Source organism: Pelobates fuscus, chromosome 1, assembly GCF_036172605.1.
Source record: "Pelobates fuscus isolate aPelFus1 chromosome 1, aPelFus1.pri, whole genome shotgun sequence".
Lineage (NCBI taxonomy): Eukaryota > Metazoa > Chordata > Amphibia > Anura > Pelobatidae > Pelobates > Pelobates fuscus.
Genome location: NC_086317.1, coordinates 445,169,770 through 445,190,875, shown reverse-complemented (window position 1 = coordinate 445,190,875; position 21,106 = coordinate 445,169,770). Strand labels below are relative to the sequence as shown.

The window sequence follows — 21,106 nt, the reverse complement described above, 5'->3', positions numbered from 1 at the left end:
CTATAGTCACCTGAACAACTTTAGCTTAATGAAGCAGTTTTGGTGTATAGAACATGCCCCTGCAGCCTCACTGCTCAATCCTCTGCCATTTAGGAGTTAAATCCCTTTGTTAATGAACCCTAGTCACACCTCCCTGCATGTGACTTGCACAGCCTTCCATAAACACTTCCTGTAAAGAGAGCCCTATTTAGGCTTTCTTTATTGCACGTTCTGTTTATTTAAGATTTTCTTATCCCCTGCTATGTTAATAGCTTGCTAGACCCTGCAAGAGCCTCCTGTATGTGATTAAAGTTCAATTTAGAGATTGAGATACAATTATTTAAGGTAAATTACACCTGTTTGAAAGTGAAACCAGTTTTTTTTTTCATGCAGGCTCTGTCAATCATAGCCAGGGGAGGTGTGGCTAGGGCTGCATAAACAGAAACAACGTGATTTAACTCCTAAATGACAGTGAATTGAGCAGTGAAATTGCAGGGGAATGATCTATACACTAAAACTGCTTTATTTAGCTAAAGTAATTTAGGTGACTATAGTGTTCCTTTAAATTATCAGTTACGGTACTTAATTTATTTCCCAAAATGTTACTGGACTTTCTGTCTCTGTGAATAAATATGTTATGTTCCATTTATTTTTATGTAATATTTTCGTCCTTTCATTCCTGTTTATTTTTTTTCCAACCCTCTTCATCTCATGAAATGTTACATTGTTTTGTTTTAAGAACCTGAATCTGGCATGAGATTCACGTTGCATTTTTAAATACCATGTATCTCACAATTCCATTTTGTCTTGTTAGTGAAAAATGCCAAGGTAGAAACTTGTATTTTTTTTTTTTTTGTTTTTGTTTTTTGGAAAGTAAAGAACAGAATATCCCTATACGAGTTTAATCCCTTGTGGGAACAGTCTGAAAAGCCTTAAGATCAAGGCAGTGAAGCGCTTAGGCGCAAGAGCTTGCAGCGATATCAGTCTCTGAGAGCTGAGCAGACAGCCGTGACATGGTGAAGAGACGGACTGACTGCAGTACGTGGAATCTCAGTTGTCATTCATTTTACGTTTTTCAACAAGTAGAAAAATATTCACCTCCAGAAAAAAAAAAAAAATGCACAGAATATACTTTTTTCTTGATTGTCTGTTGGCACACTATTGAATCCAATTTCTTAAAATAAAGAAGATATACTTAGAGAATATGATCATATGTTGGGTAAGCCCACTGTTGGTCCAATATGCCCAGTTTTTAGGAAGTTATAACCAAATAGCACTTGTTACACAGTGACTCCTTTTATGAGGTAGTGGTACATCTTTCTAATATTAGTTAGGGCCGGATCATACTTAGTTCCCAGAACAAGCTGAATTCTTCATTGCATGAATTCAACATTCTGGTAGACCCATTTCTTACAGGTACATGTAGTGGTGCATGATAGCACAACAATTGCCTCAAATTCATCCTGTGGCCCTCCTGTTTTTAGCGACTGTGGTGACCATTGGAGTGCACGGAACTTGTTGGCATGTTTATGGAACTAGCTTGATGTTGGATTTGCTTTGTCACGGGGTACGTCATCCCACTGAAAGTAACCGGAAAAAAGGAGTCACATGACCAGCAACAGTACTGCAAGGGACACTCCTAGCACCATAATAACTTAGGCTGAGGCGTTTGTTAAAAAATAAATTTTAAAAAAGTTTTTAAAAAAGTGCCCTTTTCTCTCTTTCCTCAATGGGAAGTTACTGATAGGCTCTCAGCCCATCTAAGGTTTCCTTATTGAGGCCTTGTACTCTGAGATGTTCAGAGGCAAGAACGATCTTGTCTTCCTCACACCATAACAACTTTATTCAGGTTAGGTGGTCTTGGTACCTGGAGTGGAACATTAAAATAGACATTAACTTACATTTGAAACAATGCTCACTTGGTGTCAAGAGGCCTACTGTGTGATAGGAAATATTCCATGTACCACCACCAGCCTGAACTTTTGACACAAAGCAAATTGGATCCATGGAGTCATGTAATGTATGCCATGTTCTGACCCTACCATCTGCACGCTGTTATTATTTATTGGCACTTATATAGTGCCAACTTATTCTGCAGCACTTTAACATGCGGTGTTAACAGCAAATTAGGTATTTATGAATGTCAACAGGAGCAAAAGGTTAATGAGGACACTGTTTGAATAAGCTTACAATTTAGATGTTTAGATGTTTTGTCTCACCATTTGTTAGAAACTGATGATCTTCTGGGTCTAGAGTTTACGAGATGCTCACACCACCACATCATTGCCAACATCCATTCCATTGCTAAGGTCATATAGTTTCCATTCTAATTTCTGATCTGAAATGTCATGAGAGAAGAGAAATAGGATGGCACAAACTCCAAACTCCATCCAAATTGCTTCCAGACCAGTTTAGACAAAGGAAACCAGTAAGCCAGTTGTTAGAATAATCCGTGCAACATTTCAGCTCAGAAAGCAGCCTTTTTCAAGCTCCAATTTATTTTTATTCCTGAACTCTTAAACATGTCTACATGCTTTTATCCATTAAATTACCATCAAATGATGCTTGCAACGGTGCTTATTTCTTTGACTAAGCCCAGATTGGCACACTTTTGTATTGACGACAAAGTAGACTATCGGGAGTATTTGGGTTAAAAGAGACATGTGGTAGTTTTGGTTGTCTGCTTAAAACCCCAGTACTGGATTAATAAATAGATCCTAGATCAATGGGTGTTATTTTATTTTATAGGTTTCTACAGTCCATATGATTCATTCCTCAAAAGCCTAAAACAGTGATTTTATTATTCAAATGGCTCATGGTACTCCTAAATGTCTGTTTATCTTCATTTGGATCTACCAGGAAAATCAATTTCTACTCATTTTAAGTACTCTAGAGTAGAACGCGGCTTTATTTGTGTTTTCAAGTAAAAAATAAAGAATATTGTTGATCATTTCTAACCACAAATGGTGTCTTAAACAAGTTCATTGGATGAAGGTTGCAGGATTGCAGATTTCCAAATACGATCGGGGTTGCAAGACACTAAACCTCTCATTACATCCTTAGAAAAAAAAACACCCATGATGTCAATTGAGCTTTATTCCTCCGCTTCAGGGTTTGTAGAATAGCCAGAGCGGGTTTGTAGATTGTTGGTAAATAATTTTATTGAATTCTATTTACTGAACCTGCAAATGGAGGGCTCGATTTTGGCACAGAGGCGTTAAAGATCTAAAAGTGGAACATTCACAATGCAGTAACTAGTTTTGGTTGTTTCAACGAATTTCTTCACAAGTGGATGTTGTCAAACAACTAATTATACCTGGTCTGCAACTGCTTATTTTTCATGTTGCATTTGTTGGCCTTGGAGACCAGTACATTTTAAAGGACCACTCTAGGCACCCAGACCACTTCAGCTTAATGAAGTGGTCTGGGTGCCAGGTCCAGCTAGGGTTAACCCATTGTTTTTTTTTATAAACATAGCAGTTTCAGAGAAACTGCTATGTTTATAAATGGGTTAAGCCTTCCCCCAAAGCCTCTAGTGGCTGTCTCACTGACAGCTGCTAGAGGCGCTTGCGTGATTCTCACTGTGAAAATCACAGTGAGAGCACGCAAGCGTCCATAGGAAAGCATTGTAAATGCTTTCCTATGCGACCGGCTGAATGCACGCGCAGCTCTTGCCGCGCGTGCGCATTCAGCCGACGGGGCGGAACGGAGGAGGATCGGAGGCAGAGAGCTCCCCGCCCAGCGCTGGAAAAAGGTAAGTTTTACCCCTTTTCCCCTTTCCAGAGCCGGGCGGGAGGGGGACCCTGAGGGTGGGGCACCCTCAGGGCACTATAGTGCCAGGAAAACCAGTATGTTTTCCTGGCACTATAGTGGTCCTTTAAGATGATATTCTTGTGAACCGGTTAACACCGAATTATGTTTTGCCAGAAATGGCACAGTGAAGCTGTTTGGCTTGATAGATGCAGACTTTTCTTTGTCCTAGTGCATGAGACAATCCATGAGTTAAATCACATTAACAAATGAGAGAATTGTTTACTGGTATTAAACACACAGCAGGTTCAAGCGCAGAATCTCTTCAATAAGACTAGGAATAGTCAACTGAGGACGGAGTTGACGGTGCTCCCAAGATAATCTAAGAAAATAAAAATATATAAAGTACAATGATCAGAGATGGGTGTTTTTTGTTTCCCCCCCAGAGGACAATATGATGATTGAGACGTCTGTTTGCAATGATTTTTTTTTTTTTTTAAATGTTTTGTATTGTTTTTCTTCCTTAGATAAAGCAATTTATGATACTGATATTATAATGTTAACAGCATGTTATGTTACTTTGTTAGCAGGCAGAAGAAGCTGTGGCTTATCTTGACCACAATGAAGGTGATGACGAAGTAGACATCAGTGCTCTTCCTGATCCCGACAAATATAAAGATCTAGATGAAAATGAAGATGCTTTCATAGATGAAAACAGGTATGTTGCTTTTAATTGTGCTAAATTACAATCTTGGGTACTCCTACAGTAGCCTAATTATTATTTATTGATTTCTTTATTTAACTGCTAGTTCTAGAAAGATTTGGTTTTTGAGGTCATCTGTACACATTTGCATCATATCCGTACACATAAATTTGTCCGGGAATTCATTATTTAACAGATATGGTCTTATGAGAAGAGCCTGTGAAATAGCACCAAAGTGATTTAGGTCTAATGCTTTATTAATCTGGTTGGACTCTTTGATCTTGAGTACCAGATGTTCTTTTGAACTCATATTGGATATTATACAAAGAGTACATTTTTTATGCCAAGGTGAATGTTATGTAAAATGTTTACAAAAGTTTTTATTTGTATTTTTATTTTTATTTGTGAGAGCTTGTCAGAGCCATTGTATCCAAAATATAAATGTTCTAGAACCAAAGAGCACTTTTTTTAAAATCCCAAATATAGGTGTTCTAGAACCAAAAAGCACTTTTTTTTAACTGTATTGCTTTGGATCAAATACAAATGTTTGATTAATTTGTATATCTACTCCTTCCAAATTAATAAGTATATGCGTGCACGCTCCCTTGAGTAATTCACACAGGACACAAGTTGTTCTGTTCAATGAAATCTCCAGGAGTGGTTTATTCCAATTGGTTAAAAGTTAGGAGGTCTTGTCTAAACCCACCCATATTCCAGCTCTATCTTGGTTACACGATGGGAGGGGGAGTGAGTAGTTACTGGACAAAGAAGGGGGAAGGGGCTAAAGGGGGAAACTGTTATTTTAACAGTGGCTCTGTTTCTCCATTTTGTTACACGTGGCAGAGAGCTGTTTAGTTGCACAAAGGAAGTGGGGGAGGGGTTTGTGACGGACCGCTGGCACTCCGACCGAGTACCTCCCGCCAATCGATGCTCCTAGCGCTTGCCGAGGACTCCGAGCACTCCAACCGACACCATCAGCACTGCGGACCCCACTTCCAGCCATTCAACTGCACAGGGGTCTTGCCGTCTCTCACCCACCCTGGATCCACGACCAGGATCCAGCTCCCAGTGGGTGAACCTCTCCTAAATCCAGAGAGCGAAGCAGGAACAAATCAAGCTCTTACAAGAGCATACTCTGGGGAATAAGTGATTATAGCAATTCCAGAGTGTAGGTATTCCTTCCCCCAAGCATGAGCCAAGGGTTCAAGAAAGGTGCAAGTAGGTCTGGTTTATTGAGGGCTACCTGCCCGGTATTTATGCAAGTGTCCACCAGGAGGACACTTCCCTAGGGGACCTGATGGAACAATGGGGCACATATTGGATATTAGCCAATCACAGACTATACAAACAAAACACTCCCACCATGACCTCACAATCCCTCCTCTCTCTCCTGGAGATAATTGGGAAGTTATCAAATTATCTCCCAGGACAGAGGCAAGACTCCATTAACCACATGGTTACAAAAATACATAAAATTACACAATGTTACAATTACTACATAAAACATATACATGCAACATATCTCCAGATAGCTTAGATCTGAGCGCACATTATTACCGAATGGCGCTCAGATCACATACATACAGTTCAATCGCCATGGAGCAAAAGTATTTTCCATAGTCCTTCGTTACACGAATAGGCTCCATGGCATAGCTATCTGGGGTAGCACTACTCACATACTGAAAGTCCCGAACGCCCCGGCAGAAATACACAAATAAACCTTTCTGCAGGGTAAAATACAGCTATCAGCACAGGGGCCATAGTCGTAAGGCAGGAGGCTAGCCTCCAGGCACAAGTGGCGAAGGGCACTTCGTCACAGGGTTAGTAAAGGAAGATGTTCCTTTAACACAGGAATCTGTTACACGAGGCTTGCTCGATGGGGAGGGGAGCAGGATGAGAGGAGTTTACAGAGGAAATAGTTACTGAGCACACATGTACAGAGAAAAATACATTTTATCCATTCAAGTATTTTGTCCATAACAGTATGCATTAATTTTAGCATCATTTTATATCCCTTCTTGTGAGTGGAGTACTAGAACTTTTTTGATGTACCTGGGCCCTTTGGTAGGAGATTATTGTAATTCTTGCATATCAAATATATGAGTTATCTAGTAACTCAATATAACACGTAGTGTAGGCATCACTAAGCCGCTCCATTATAGCAGAGTGGGTGTAACCCAGAAAGGCCCCTTCCTTCCTCCCTCAGGTGCTCCTCTAGTCACAATTTGCGTAGATGGATCTCGAGTTCTGAGAAGCTTCTTGTTGTGTAGGAGTTACCCAGGTAATTAGGAGCTGTATAGGTAGCTGTAGGAGCGGTTGCAGGATTCTGCACCACCTGAGGTCTGGGAACAGTGGTAAGCCCTCAAATAGCATGGGGGTCTTCCTACGGACTGCAGCCATAAGAAGGGCCTTGTCTTGTAGGGCTTGGAAGCGGACGATTAGGTCAGCATGTGCGTACCATGGGGTCGTTGTTTGCTTAGTCAGGCGGAACATGCTGTCAAGCCCCACCGCCTTGGCTTCTTTTGGCGACAATAGGAGGTTTATCAGTTGTCAGACAAAGTGAGGTACATCAGGTAGGCACACCTGTCAGTAGGTTGAACCATGCCCCAGCGCCCAGATCCAAAGGGGTGTCCTCCGAGGAATAGAAAGAGCCATCATCCCCCATTGCCATTTTGTCCCATGCGGCCACTTGCAATCTCCTCAAGAGTTCTCCAGTATCTCGGGAGGATGGGCCTTTGTCGGCTTTTGTTTTTTTTACTTTTGCATCCCATGACACTCTCCTGAAGTCAGAGAGGAGGAGGTAAGTGCTTTTCCACCCTAAGTGAAATGATTTTGGCAGTTTAAGGTACGGAGATCACGAGAGTGCAAATTCTTTGTTTCCTCAGTTGGCTCTGCCCGCCCCCACCCCTTACTCCTCCCCCCCAATCAGAACATTTTATTTCCTAGTGTAGAAGGTTATTAGAGCCATATATAACCAATTTAGTAATTTAGTGGTTCTTGAACATTTTTCTAACCCTAATGCATTGTACTATCAGATTCTTTTGTCCCTAGTGTAAGAGCAAACCGTACATTTATCCACAGTTGAAATGATTAGTGGAACCTTGCTTTCACCTAAAATAACATTAAGAGATTCAAACCTTGGTTTAGTAGGATTAACATATTTTAGCTGTAGTTTAGAAGGTAGCATTTTCCAGCAGTTTAGAATATGAATGATTATGACCTACAGAAAGCGCTAATAGGCACGAGTGGTAACACTACATACTTTGAGTTAAAAGTATTTTACAATGGGTTCTGTGCGGCTACTAGCGGGAGACCATCTGTTGTTCATGAGAGTTTGCTTTTATTGCTACTACTATGAATCTTTAAAAAAACAAAAATAATTAAATTCTAATATAATGCTTCCGCAAATCAAGCCTTGCAAAGCACATTTAAAATCCAGAATGCACATTAATGCAGATTCCTGGGGCACAGGAAATATGCCATGCTGGGAAATATAGAGATCACAGAGCAAACCTGTGTTTCAAAATACAATGTTGTAACCCCTTTATGGCATAGTATAGTTTTCACATTCTCCGTTAAGTTATTACACTTTTGAATAAAAATATAGTAATCCTTTAAGTTTGTTGCCAGCATGTTGTTAATTTCCACTGGACTTGAATGATGTAAGGTCTCACCTTCCTTTTTGTCTAGTCTGTACAAAGTGTTGGAATTTGGCACATGTGCACAGATCCCTTCAGCTACGCAGAACAAATCGAAAGCATGCCAATCTGTGGACGGACAAACAGACTCATTCGGCAAATCTAAACAACTCGATTTGTTTGTCCGTGGATTGACAGCCATTTGATTCGTTCAGCGCATTGAATGGGATTCGTTTGCAATCCTACTGCAGATCAATATTTAAGAAGTAAACCTATCTCTAGTCTGGAATATAATTGCCGAATACGTCATAGTGTTCTGTTGTAATGAAAATAATGAGTGCGAAGTGTGATATTTATTACCAGAGAATGTATGCAAATGCTTCCCTATGCAGAATAATCAGAATATCTATATAGAGTAATAGACAAAGAGGGGCAAAAAAGAAATGGAGATAACGTTGTATTTTTTTGTATACAAAATTCAACCCAGCACTCAATCTCTCACTACTCCTGGGCGGCAGCAATGACTATAGTACAGATCAGCCCCAATACATACAATAAGAACCAAATAAAAAAAGTTACTTGCATTCTATCCCAAATTCCTCTGCACATTTAAGTAACTGGAGGTTTTTTAGTATCAGTCCAATAGCCATTAAAGTGTAGGCTCATGTGCCACGTCAAGTGCACAAGTAACCTTTTTTTTTTTTTTGGGACTGATGTGTGATACAGTTATTGCTGCCGCCCGGGAGTAGTGGGTATTTGAGCGCATGATTTAATTTTGTATGTATTTGTTTTTGTATCACACAGCCACGTTACAATGCTGCCACCCACTCCATGTATTCCCTATTAATGGTTAATAAGTATGTAGGGGTTTAGGAAAATACCCCTCCCTTCTCATTCGGGGTGAATTGTTCGTGAAGGACTCTCCTAAGAGGTTTGACCTGATGTGTGGCAGGTGAGCTTACACTTAAAGGACCTTTGGAGTGATACTATGAAGCCTCCAGTTATTTAAATGTGCATCGGGACATTAAATGTGCGCAAGTAACTTTTTATAATTTTTTTTTTTTTCCCTTAAATAGAGATAAAGGAAAAAGCAAAAATGGCTGCTCAGGTGACACTTTGGTTCTGCCCCCGGTTTTCAATTGCTGCCTTTTTTTTTTTTTTTTTTTTTTTTTTTTTTTTTTTAAGGATCCGAACTTAAATCCTAACGTAAAATACTAGGCTGTTTCATTTGTAAACTCCACTTTTTGCAACGCACAATATGAGAAATGCTCAAAGCCTACCGTAGCAGTGTTTGTCAGGTTTGCAGAAATAAAACCATTGCTTTTCTGTAAATAATATAAAATATTTCTCCGATATTTGTTTAAAGCACACCAGAGAGAAGTAAAATTCAATTGAGATCAGTCTACTGCAAGCTGCTCGAGCTGTCAGATTTCACGAATAACCCCAGTTGTGTTTGCCTTGACATTGCAACGAAGTATACCCTTTTGTTTAAATCGCTGTGCTTGGCTCCTACAAACCTTGCCATTCTAGATGGATGACAGAGAGGGTTCAGCGCGGCTGCGCTTTAAGACCAGTCTTGCATGTGGCTCTAACAGGCCTGAACTGCTTGCGTACGATTGTGTTGGTCAAAGGCTGTGTTATGTTGATTGTCTTGTGCAGAAATACCTACAAGTCCCTTTCTTTGTAAGGGTTCTCTGAAAATTGATTTTGGAAGCACTGAGGCAGACAGAAACCAAAGTTCAGAAATATATATAGTGTGAACGTTTTGGACCAACAAAGTGACTTTGTTTTTGTAAATGTGTCAGTCACTGTAATTCTGTTGTCATGTAGAAAGCTGTGCGACTATTCTTTTGTTCATCTCTGAAGAAAATATTGACAGCACCATATAAATTAAAGTTGCATCACAGCACAATCCAGTTACCAATTATGATGCTGATAGGCACAAACAAGTGTAGCCAACAGATATTTCTCCAGCTGTTATCTACAAATTCTAAACTAATTAGCCAGCCTGAGCCAAGCAAAATAATCCCTGGCTAAAGACCGTGGGAGTTGTACTCCTTCACCACCTGTTGAGCTCTCAGATGGCAACTAGTAAAATGTGGATTGATCCAGAGTCTGCTAAAAGGTGGGTCTCCAGCTGTTGTGCACACATACTCCCATGATGTTTGAGCACCATAGCCATTACAGCGCACTGTAGTGGTAATAGTGCCAGGAGTGCCCTTCCATAAGTAGTTAAACCAGTTGAGAACGGTTTGAAAACCTATCTGGGGGCCGCAAGATGCCCACCATTGTTGCCTCCTCTGCAGTCATAAACTTCTATAGCAAGCTTCCATTGAGCTAAACCCGGCAGTCCTGCAACACCAGGCAACTTTACCAGTTTCCCATATATAACTTGTATTTCACATAACGCTGACTAAATGGACCTTGGCTGTAAAATATTTATGGTGCACAGATGCTTAAAAATAAACACTGTGCAGATGTGGAATTTTTTTTTTATTATTATATATATGGGATTGGAACATCTGATAACCTTATTCTATATATGTATATATTTTTTTAAAACAAAGACCATAAAACAGGAACTTTTCTAACAGGAATAAAACGCGTATACACTCATTTGTAATCCATGTAGTCGCTTTACTCCCCAATGAGTTTTGTGTCCTTCTGTTCCCCAGTAAATCTCTTTTCCTGCGCGTATTTCAACTGGCTTGCAGATAGCAGTATTTCCTTTTATATTGACATCATAAATACTCGGGGAGCAGTGCCACGAGTGCAGGTTGATTAAATTGTCTTCCGACTTTACCAAAGTTTAATTAACACTAAAATTAGCGTAATCTGTTCTCCCCGGTGCACATGTACCAGAGAACACTTATTTTTAAATAATCTCATTTTCTAAAATGTTACAGCTAATAATGTGCTTGATATTTCCTGATTGAGAACTTCTATCTCCAATAACTTATGTAGCATAATGCTACAACGCACATTAAAGAATTGTATCGGCATGAATAGGACAATCCTTAAAGGGATACTCCAACCGCCATAACCACTTCTGCTTTTAGTAGCGGTCATTTTGGTCGGACTCTTTATGTGCAGCATTTCTGCTTGAAATGCTGCACATACTGAAAGATTTGCACTATTGTGTCGGTGCATGTGTGATATAGGCTGCCTGGAACTCTGTTCCAAACTTCCTAGTGTTAATTATGTACATTAGTACAGTATTAGTATTAGACTGGCAATATAAAGGTTGGACTCAGGACACCCCTGCATCACACATATATAGTACTTAGCAGAAAGGAACCAGTTATCTGTTCTGTAACTCCCAACATTCTTCTATATATAAAGGGAAGAGATGGGTAGCCAGAACACACAAGGATCTATTGATTTTGGTCACCGCAAGATTAATGTGATGTTGGAAGTCACACTAGAGAAAGGGGGGGCATTGGGACAGATAGGAGTTACAGCAATGTTAAAAGGTAGACTACAAATCCCATGTTACTACTTAATGTGAGTTGTAGTTATAAACCAGGTAGAGGCTTACCTTTCAGCCAGTCATAGGAAAAAAGGCAGTCGTTGGATGGTCCTGGGTTATTGGTCATGGGAAAGACATAAGAAGAAGAAGACATGAAGACATTAGGAACCCAACAGGAGATCTCTAAAGGTATAGGGACAAACACATAGACGTTAAAGGGACACTATAGTCACCAGAACAACTACAGCTTGTAGTTGTTCTGGTGAGTCTAATTATTACCTGCAGACATTTTCATGTAAAATGTATTCAATGCATCTCTGTCAGGAGGTGCTGATTGTCCAAGTTGGCATTTGGCCCCGCCCTGCCTCCTTGTCGCTTTCAGCAAATCCAATGCATTGGATTGGCTAAAAATCATAAATTCTGATGATGTCAACAAGGAGGCGGATTTGGGCGGGCCAGCTCCGAAAGACATGCGCGGCTGGGAAATAAGGCAAGTTCTGTTGTCTTTTAAGAGGGTTACGGGTGGGCAAACCACCTAAATAATGACTTTAACACTATAGGGTCAGGAATACAGGTTTGTGTTCCTGACCTTTATAGTTTTCCTTTAAAGGCTTTGGACAGATGCGCAGGGTATGGTGATGGTCGTTTTTGTCTTTAGAAGCAGGGTTACTTGGGCCAGCCCCGGTCAAAATGCTAATGACTGATAGCATGCTTGCTATGTTCTTACACATTTTAAAATATGTATTTGTTTACTTATTTACATTTAACAATTCTAGATAGACTATTGCACAAAATTAATAGGCAATATTATCCCCAAAATACTTGTTTGGCATAAAGAGAACGTCTATGTGATCGCATTATAAATCATTTGCTTTCATCTTAGAGGCTGACACTATAATTGACTGTGTGCCAGTAATACAATCTTCCCTATCTCACAGAAATCAGATATATTAGCTTTTCCTTACCACATTTCCTACTTTGGACATTTCTGTTAATATAGTTAGCATTGCAAGAATGTTCGGCAGTGGATAGTGAGAAGGAATAGTGTTGGTTCAGCAGGTTTGATTTTATTGTAGGCATTTAATAGTAACTTAAGAATATGTTGTGTAGTTTAGATGCCTAATTTACAGTATTAGTGCTGTGTACCCATACTCTTCAGGAAGTCACAAATGTGATTTAAGACTCAAGAATATAGCACTGCCCAATGCATGGCCAAGTTCATCTTCATTGAATTTCCCATCAGCCTTCTTAATCCATTATCTCCCGTTGTACTCTAATAGAGGGAGGTAGGCTACAGATCATAAGGACTCCTCTCTAGCCAATCTTTTGTTCATTTACTGATAAGTTGTCATGCCCCTTGCCATCCTCTCCAATCAGGCATAATACCTAAGCTCTGTTCATGTCTGAATTTCTCCATTTAGCAATAGTGACAAAAAATAATCACATTTAATTTCCCGCCGTGACTGTGCAGTTCTGTATAGAGCCTTCACCGAGCCAAGAAGTGACTCCATCCCAACACCTTTCTTTAAAACTCTTGCTCTAATCCCATAATAAGTGCTTTACGGGCATAACATTGCTTTCTGGGAATTGTTCAGTTGTCATCCAACAACTAAACTGCAACATCATGTACAGCAATAGTGTCGGAGTAAACTGGGAAATTGTGCCGATTGGGAGGGAAAGCATTCAGGGTTGGTGAATAGGGATGACGGTGGGTGTCGAGGTGACCCTCCCCCATATAAATGTGTAAAACCCTGCTGAACTTGACCCCCACACCAACTTCCCTCCAAAAAGGAGGGGGCGCGGGCCTCGAAGATCGAGCCTCTCTTCTTTCCCCTTCTTCTCTTTCCCCAATTCTGTTTCACTTCTACATTCAGTCCCTTCCCAGGCTGAACACCTACGCAAAATTTCCATACCTGGTCCAGACACAGACCGATAACAGCCCAATCAAAAGAGTAGGACACTACTCACTACGTAACCCATGATCACGAGATGGTACACTAGAACTTCCACATGAGATCAAAGGCCGCCTTAGACCAATCACAGCATTCAGGGACTCCACACTAGGACTCACAACTACAAAGTGCCCAAACACTACGCACAGTTTCTATCGAGTCCCCATACTCGTGATCGAATGGAAAGGGAGAACAGTCATATACAAGCTATATACAACTAGCACTCCCACACAAGCTATATACAACTAGCACTCCCACACAAGAATGATAACTATATTGTATAGGAATGGCCACACAACTCAATACCAATACCTGGACCACTAGTGCATCTTGAATGAGGAAAGAATTCTCACACTTTATGTAATGGTGAATAGGAGTGATGTGTATGGAGAGCCTGTATCACCCTACTTTACCCAACTCTATATTCTTATGACTTGTATCGTATGACTATACTATGTTCGTTCATGATGTTTGAAAACCAAAGAATAAAAAAAAAAAAAAAATTGTAAAACCTACTCTCCTGTTTTGGCCTGAATGCTTCTGGGTGAATAATGAGTTAATGAGTTGTTATAAGGTACATGGAAACATATTTAACACTCTAGGTTATGGTGAGCTTTATAGTATGTTTAACATTTCAAGCCCCTAGAAGGAAAATATGCTGTAGAATGGGCAGGTTTCTTGTTCTAATATTGTGTATCATTTTTTTTTATTAAATAGAGGCCTTGCGGCAAGTCTTTGTTCTTTCCGAGGCTCAAATTATAAGTAATTATCTCTCCCATCCTTATTGCGATCAGAAGATTGAAGTGCATTATTACAGAACTTTTCTGTATTAATCCAGCCCTTGGAATAAAGGCAAGCACTTCTAAGAGTAAAATAAAATAAAAATATGCATGATTAGATTTAGCATGACATAAAAATGGAATAAAACCAAATCTATTATTAATGTGTTTCCGATTTCCCTTTCTCTAAAGTTTTCACCTGCTTTTACAGTTTTAGGATTTCTAAAAATTCTTCGATGTGCTCAGTGTTTGAGATCAATAACATAATTGGAAAATAAATGCTAAAGTACTGCCAAATTAGTAAGGGTGAGTGTTATTTGGTTCACTTGGTACTAATGAACTGTGAAGTCTTTAAACTGAGCCAGAGTACAGCCATTTTCATTCAGTTTAATTGACCGAAAGAGAGGCCATGATCAGTTAATACCAGGAGCTCAGTATAGCTTGAACCAGGAGACAAGGTTTGGTTAATACCAGCCATTTTCATGTAATGCCAGGGAGCTTTGAATACATTGTAGCAGGCCAGAGAGATTGTGTTTACGTAGTATACTTTGTATGTAGTACTATAGAGAGGGTAACACAGCTCTCTGGCGAAATGTAATAATAAAATATATATATATATATATATATATATATATATATATATATATATATAGTCTGCAACAATATAAAATCAACAGCCATACACGATTTCAACTCAAACCTTTTCACACTTCTTGAACACACTGAGACCTGGCTGCCCCCCTCTTATACTGCTACTTTTGCTTCCTTGTGTTATGGCGGGCTACAATTCTCCCACACTCCCAGACCAAACAACTGTAAAGGAGGTGGTGTAGGCATCCTTCTCTCCTCTCAACGTACCTTTCAGCCTATCCACCCTGCCCCTGCCCTATCCTTTACTTCCTTTGAAGTTCACACTGTCCGTCTATTTAAACCCACTCCTCTAAGAATTTCCATCATTTATCACCCCCCTGCCCCCTGTTAGCCCTCTCCTCTTGTACTTCTTCCCTCATTCTTGGGGACTTTAATATCCAAATCAAAACCCTAACTGCCCTGATGCCTCTCATCTGCTCTCTATAAACTCCTCTGTTGGACTCACACCGTGGTCTAATTCATCAACTCATACAGTAGGAAACACTCTTGACCTTGTCTTTACCAATCTCTGTACCGCCTCTAATATCTCCAATGTTCCTTTTCATCTATCTGACCACCATCTGCTGTCCATTGACATCCGCATTCCCTGTACCCAAAGTACCTCACCCTCACCACATCAGTCTTGCAGAAACCTTCATTGTCTTGACCTACAGCAATTCTCCACCAACCTCCAAAGTCTCCTTTCACCAATCTCAAATCTCACCTGCCCTAACACTGCAACCTTCCTCTACCACTCCACTCTTTCCTCTCAACTAGACATCATGGCACCTCCTACACTTAAACACACTAGGCACCCCCAATTACAACCCTGTCACGCCAAGCTGACACGATACCTCTAAAAATGTTCCAGAACTGCTGAGCGCTGCTGGAGAAAGTCTCATTCTGCGTCTGACTTCCTCCACTATAAATTTATGCTGCGCTCCTACAGTCTGGCTCTTTCCTCTTCAAAAGAAAACTACTTCAATACACTCATAACCACACTCTCCTGCGAGCCCAAACGACTGTTTCATGCTTTTAACTCTCTTCCTTGCCCTGTCGTGCCGCCTCCTCCAACAACTTGACCCCACAAACTTTGCAACTCACTTCACTGAGTAGATTTCTACAATCAGGGAAGAGATCTCTCATCTCGCTTCATCCACTATAAACTTTCCCCTTACCACACTCCCTCAGCTATCCTACGCTCATTTGCACCTGCGATAGCAGAAGAGGTGTCTGCTCTGCTCCGTTCCTCCCACTCCCGCCACCGGTTCCCTTGATACTATTCCCCTCGTACATCATCCGCACTTTGTCTCCATTTCTTGCTCTGCCCCTCTCAAAAATTTTCAATCTCTCCCTCTCCTCTGGCACATTTCCTCTACCCTTCAAACATGCAAACATAACCCTGATTTTGAAAAAGCCCAACCTTGAGCCTAATTCCCCATCCAACTACCGCCCTATCTCGCTACTACAGTTTGTCTCCAAGATCCTTGAGTGAGTTGTGTATGCGAGATTGACAGACTTCCTCAAATCCAACTCTGTGCTTGACCAGCTTCAATCTGGATTCCGCACTCGTCATTCTGTTGAAACAGCTGTGACCAAAGTATACAATGATCTTATCACTGCTAAATCCCATGGCCACTAGTCTATCCTGATTCTCCTTGACCTTTCTGCTGCTTGTGACACTGTTTGACACTTGTGGTGGACTTCAATTAAAAAGTACTGAATTCTGTTTACAAATATAAACATTGGGAATAGGGCCTGACTGTCATTCCAGACAGGCTGACTGCATTAGCTCCTTGACATTTTATGTCTAAAGGCACGTAGTGTACCTTTCTACACCTTCCACTGACCTATGCTGATATTAGCCTGGGTGTGGAGTCCTCTTGGCATCCCTCCTATGAATGCCAGCTCTTGACTTACCAGTGGACCTTACTGGCTGGACGGCAGCTCTTGTCGTCTGAAGTGCAACTTTGAAGGGAGAGGCAGCCAATCTCCCAAGTTAAGTGAGGTGGGGCCTCTCGAGTATCTCCAGGGCCCTATAATCACAGCATTTTATTTATTTTTTAAACGTTAGTCTTCCTTATTTGCCGAGGATCATATATTTGACTGTATGAGAGTTGTTTAACATTTTTGTTAGGCGTGTTTTCTTAGTCATGCTCCCAAAATGCAGTGCATTAATATCATCTTATTATCAGTTCCTTGTTATTTGAAACGCGTTCATTCCCATCAGTTCTCCCAGATCAGCTGTAAATGCAAACGCCTTTCTTACTTAATTATATAAACTTCTATTTCAGAAACTTGCCTGGATTTTGTGCATCACCAAACTGAAGAAGCAAGCTCTAAGGCATTGCTGCAGCTAATGGCAGACTCTAAAATAATAGAATTCCATGACGATATTATGCTAAATACCAAATTATAAATATTTTTAATGATGAATGGATGTTACTCCATGCTGTTCTGATGCTTGGGGACATTCTTCATTACCATAATATGAAACTTCCATATCACACAGGTGTATTGTACTCCGCCGCCTCAATTAAATCCACACAAGCATGAAAAACATTTGTTCCGTATCTTTGGCTTGCCGAAAGAATCTACGTGACTAATATTTGAATAGCTAGACCTTCAGTAAGACGTTTATTTGAAGACCCTTGATCATCCCCCCACAAATTGTGGCTCTACATAAATTAGAATGTTACGCAAAGCCTGTGTGGCTTCTGTCCTGCACTTCGTATCCCACAGGGTCGACTTGAGCCCTCAAAATTATTTGGGGAACACTAACCAACCCAGAATTTTTCCCTTCCTTTTTTCTTCTGCGTTCAAACTTCCACCGCTATCGTCGTATTTAAACATCTACTGGAATATACAGAATCTCATTCTTGTAACGTTTTAAGGATGTTAATAGTAAAGTTGTGTTTTTTTTTTGCTTTCAGCAGATCCTGGATATATTGCACAGTTTTGTGCTGTCTATAGGTAGACAACTCAGCATGTTAATCTTCACCTGTTTTACTTTGCACCACTCTGAGTGGCAGCGATCACAAAAAACATATAATTTTTCAGGGATTTCCCCTTTTTATTTTTATTTTTTATAAAGGTTTTTTATTTTATACAGATAAAGGTTTGCACTGGCCCCGAATATATTTGTATAAAGTTATCATATCCCCTCTCAGGCGCGGTTTTTCCAAACTAAACAGATTTAATTTTTTTAACCTTTCTTCATTACTAAAATGCTCCATTCCTTTTATCAATTTTTTAGCTCGTCTCTGCACTTTTTCTAGTGCCATGATATCTTTCTTTAGAACAGGCGCCCAAAATTGCACAGCATATTCAAGGTGTGGTCTTACCAGTGGTTTATTTTTTCATCCTGAGAATTTATGCCCCTATTTATACATGACAAAACCTTACTGGCTTTAGCAACTGCAGATTGACATTGCATATTGCTGCCTAATTTGTTGTCTATAACAATTCCCAAATTCTTCTTGTGTGTTGTTATCCCTAATTCACTACCATTTAGTGTGTAAGTTGCTTGTGCATTCTTAACCCCGAAGTGCATAACTTTGCATTTCTCTACGTTAAATTTAATCTGCCATTTTAGAGCTCAGTCCCCCAATCTATCCAAATCCCTCTGCAGCAAATCAATATCCTGCTCACATTTTATTTCTTTACAAAGTTTTGTGTCATCTGCAAACACTGATACATGGCTTTCAATGCCTATTTCAAGATCATTTATAAATATGTTAAATAGAAGTGGTCCCAAAACAGAACCCTGAGGGACACCACTTACCACTTTTGGCCAGCCTGAAAATGTACCATTAATTACAACTCGTTGTACTCTATCTTTAAGCCAATGTTCTACCCAAGAACAAGAATATTCATCTGGACCAATTTCTTTTAGTTTGAAGACTAACCTATTGTGAGGAACCGTATCAAATGCCTTGACAAAATCCAAGTAGATCACATCCACTGCAACACCCTGATCTATACTTCTACTTACTTCTTTGTAGAATTCAATTAGTTTAGTTTGACATGACCTATGTTTCATAAAACCATGCTGATTATTGCTAATAACAAAGTTCTTCCCAATGAATTCCTGAATATTATCCCTTAATAGCCCTTCAAATAGTTTCCCAGTTACAGAAGTTAAGCTCACAGGTCTATAATTTCCAGGCAAGGATTTTGAACCCTTTTAAAATATAGGAACAACATCTGCCTTCCTCCAATCCTCCGGTACAACACCTGAAACAAAAGAATCTTGAAAAATTAAATACAGAGGTTCACTTATTTCCCCACTTAGCTCCTTAAGTACTCGTGGGTGAATACCGTCAGGCCCCGGAGCTTTATTTACATTAATTTTCTTTAATAGCTGTAGCACCTTGTCTCGAGTTATCCAATCACAAGTTATCTGCAAGTTTTTTGCAATCGTTTGCATATCTCTTGCCATAGGATCCTCATTAATATATACTGAAGAAAAAAATGCATGAGAGAAGACAAACTGGAATACATTAAAACATTTGGGAAACGCTAAGTAAACACACTATGGGTAGGAGGAGATGCATATACATAAAAACAGACTCAAGGGGCAGACATTGAGGGTAAGCAGACAAACTAAACCGACAAGATGAATCTAGACGAATGATAAACTGTCCTGACATTTATGGAAATAGGACACATTGGGGAGGCACATCATGTATCATTTACCTTTGTGGCCTTGTTAAAGGGAAATGCTTGGTCTGTGTCCCTGCCCCGACTCTAGAAGCACTCCATCACCATCTGCTATGGTAAAATTAATCTTCGTATGGCGGCACTATCATGATGTCATATCCTAGATGTGCTACAATTAAGAGCACTGGGCAGTGATGACACATTTCTACAGATTTGTTCCTTAAAGGGACACTATAGGCACCCAGATCACTTCAGCTCATTGTCCCTTTTGCACTTGTCTACATTGCAGCACTTAGTCTACCTCCAGTGGCTGTGTCCTCGACAGCCTCTCGGGGTGTTTTCTGGATCAAAATGGACCTTTGGTCCAGTATGCTCTGCATGAGGACATTCAGCATCAGATATTTCCCCATAGGAAAGCATTGATTCAATGCATTAGTACCAGCTCGTCGCGGGGCACCAAAAGGAGCGGAGTGTCGACCTACTGCTGAGGGACATTGGCACTGGGTTAAAATAAGTAAATAAAGGATTTTCAACTCCTTATTTAACATGGGGGGTTTGTATTCCTGGCGCTATAGTATCCCCTTAAAGTGAGTATAAAGTGTAAATTCAAAGCAAATTTTTAAATGTAGGCAAAAATATTCAGATCAGAAAAAAATCTCCCAAATTAATTCTGTTTTCAGTTTGGCTATTTTGGTCTTAAATGGGAAATTTATTTTGAATTCATCACAAATTTCTGGCAATTCGATCACTTTAGTGAATAACAGCTAGCTTCATAATTGAATGTCAGGACACTGCCAAAGGCCCCCTCCCCTCCACAAGGCACGTACCGCTGGATGGATAGAGAAGATTCTATGGTCTAGTCGAATTACTTATGTAAATGCCATATACACCTTAACATAGTTCTGTTCGGCTTACACAATATTTCATGATGCGTGCAAACTGCACTTTTGGGGGACAACTAATTTTCAGGTTTTACTATTCAGAGCATGCATCTCTTCATTCTGCTTCCTGGAACACATTTGTACTGATTGCATCCATACATTACTGTGCAGTCAATCAGCACTTAGAGCTTGATTGAAGTCTTTCTGTGTTTTCTTACAGCAACCTTGTCCTTAAGGTCTATAATGAGGTTGCTATATAAACAATCTGGAGAGTTGGTTTTAGCCTCTTGGTTACTAAATGCTTAAAACGGCATCCTTCACACATGTCCCTTTTTCGGAGGGTCATCACCTTCTTAGTCCCAAATCTTCCAGTTCCTTTTTTTCTAAAGGGGGGCCCCAGAATGTTGTGCGTGTTTAACATTATAATACTTTGCTCTTTATCTAAGAATCCTGATTACATCAATAGCCATCAACAGGTCATAAAGTTAGTGAAGTATTCTTCTCTATCGCCTGCTCCCTAAATATACATTCGGACACTCCCCCTATGTACTCATTTTCTGGTTTTGGCTATTGGAAATAGAATATTTTCTTACTGTGTGCTTTTCCTACCTGTGTCATGCCAATTACAATGAGTGAGTCATGGAATGGAGAAAGGCACCCAAA

The 21,106-nt window shown here is 40.1% G+C and overlaps 1 protein-coding gene across 2 annotated transcripts in view; it reads left to right on the top strand.

Moving 5' to 3' along the window:
• Positions 1 to 21,106, top strand: part of DDX10 (DEAD-box helicase 10) — a 192,613-nt gene that overhangs the window by 155,665 nt on the left and 15,842 nt on the right. The window contains exon 17 of one of the 2 annotated variants that reach the window (XM_063430098.1): positions 4,320 to 4,447. In XM_063430098.1, the coding sequence (XP_063286168.1) occupies positions 4,320 to 4,447 (128 nt within the window). Of the gene's footprint in view, positions 1 to 4,316; positions 4,448 to 21,106 lie in introns of both variants that reach the window. The other variant, XM_063430090.1, reaches the window with a different exon arrangement.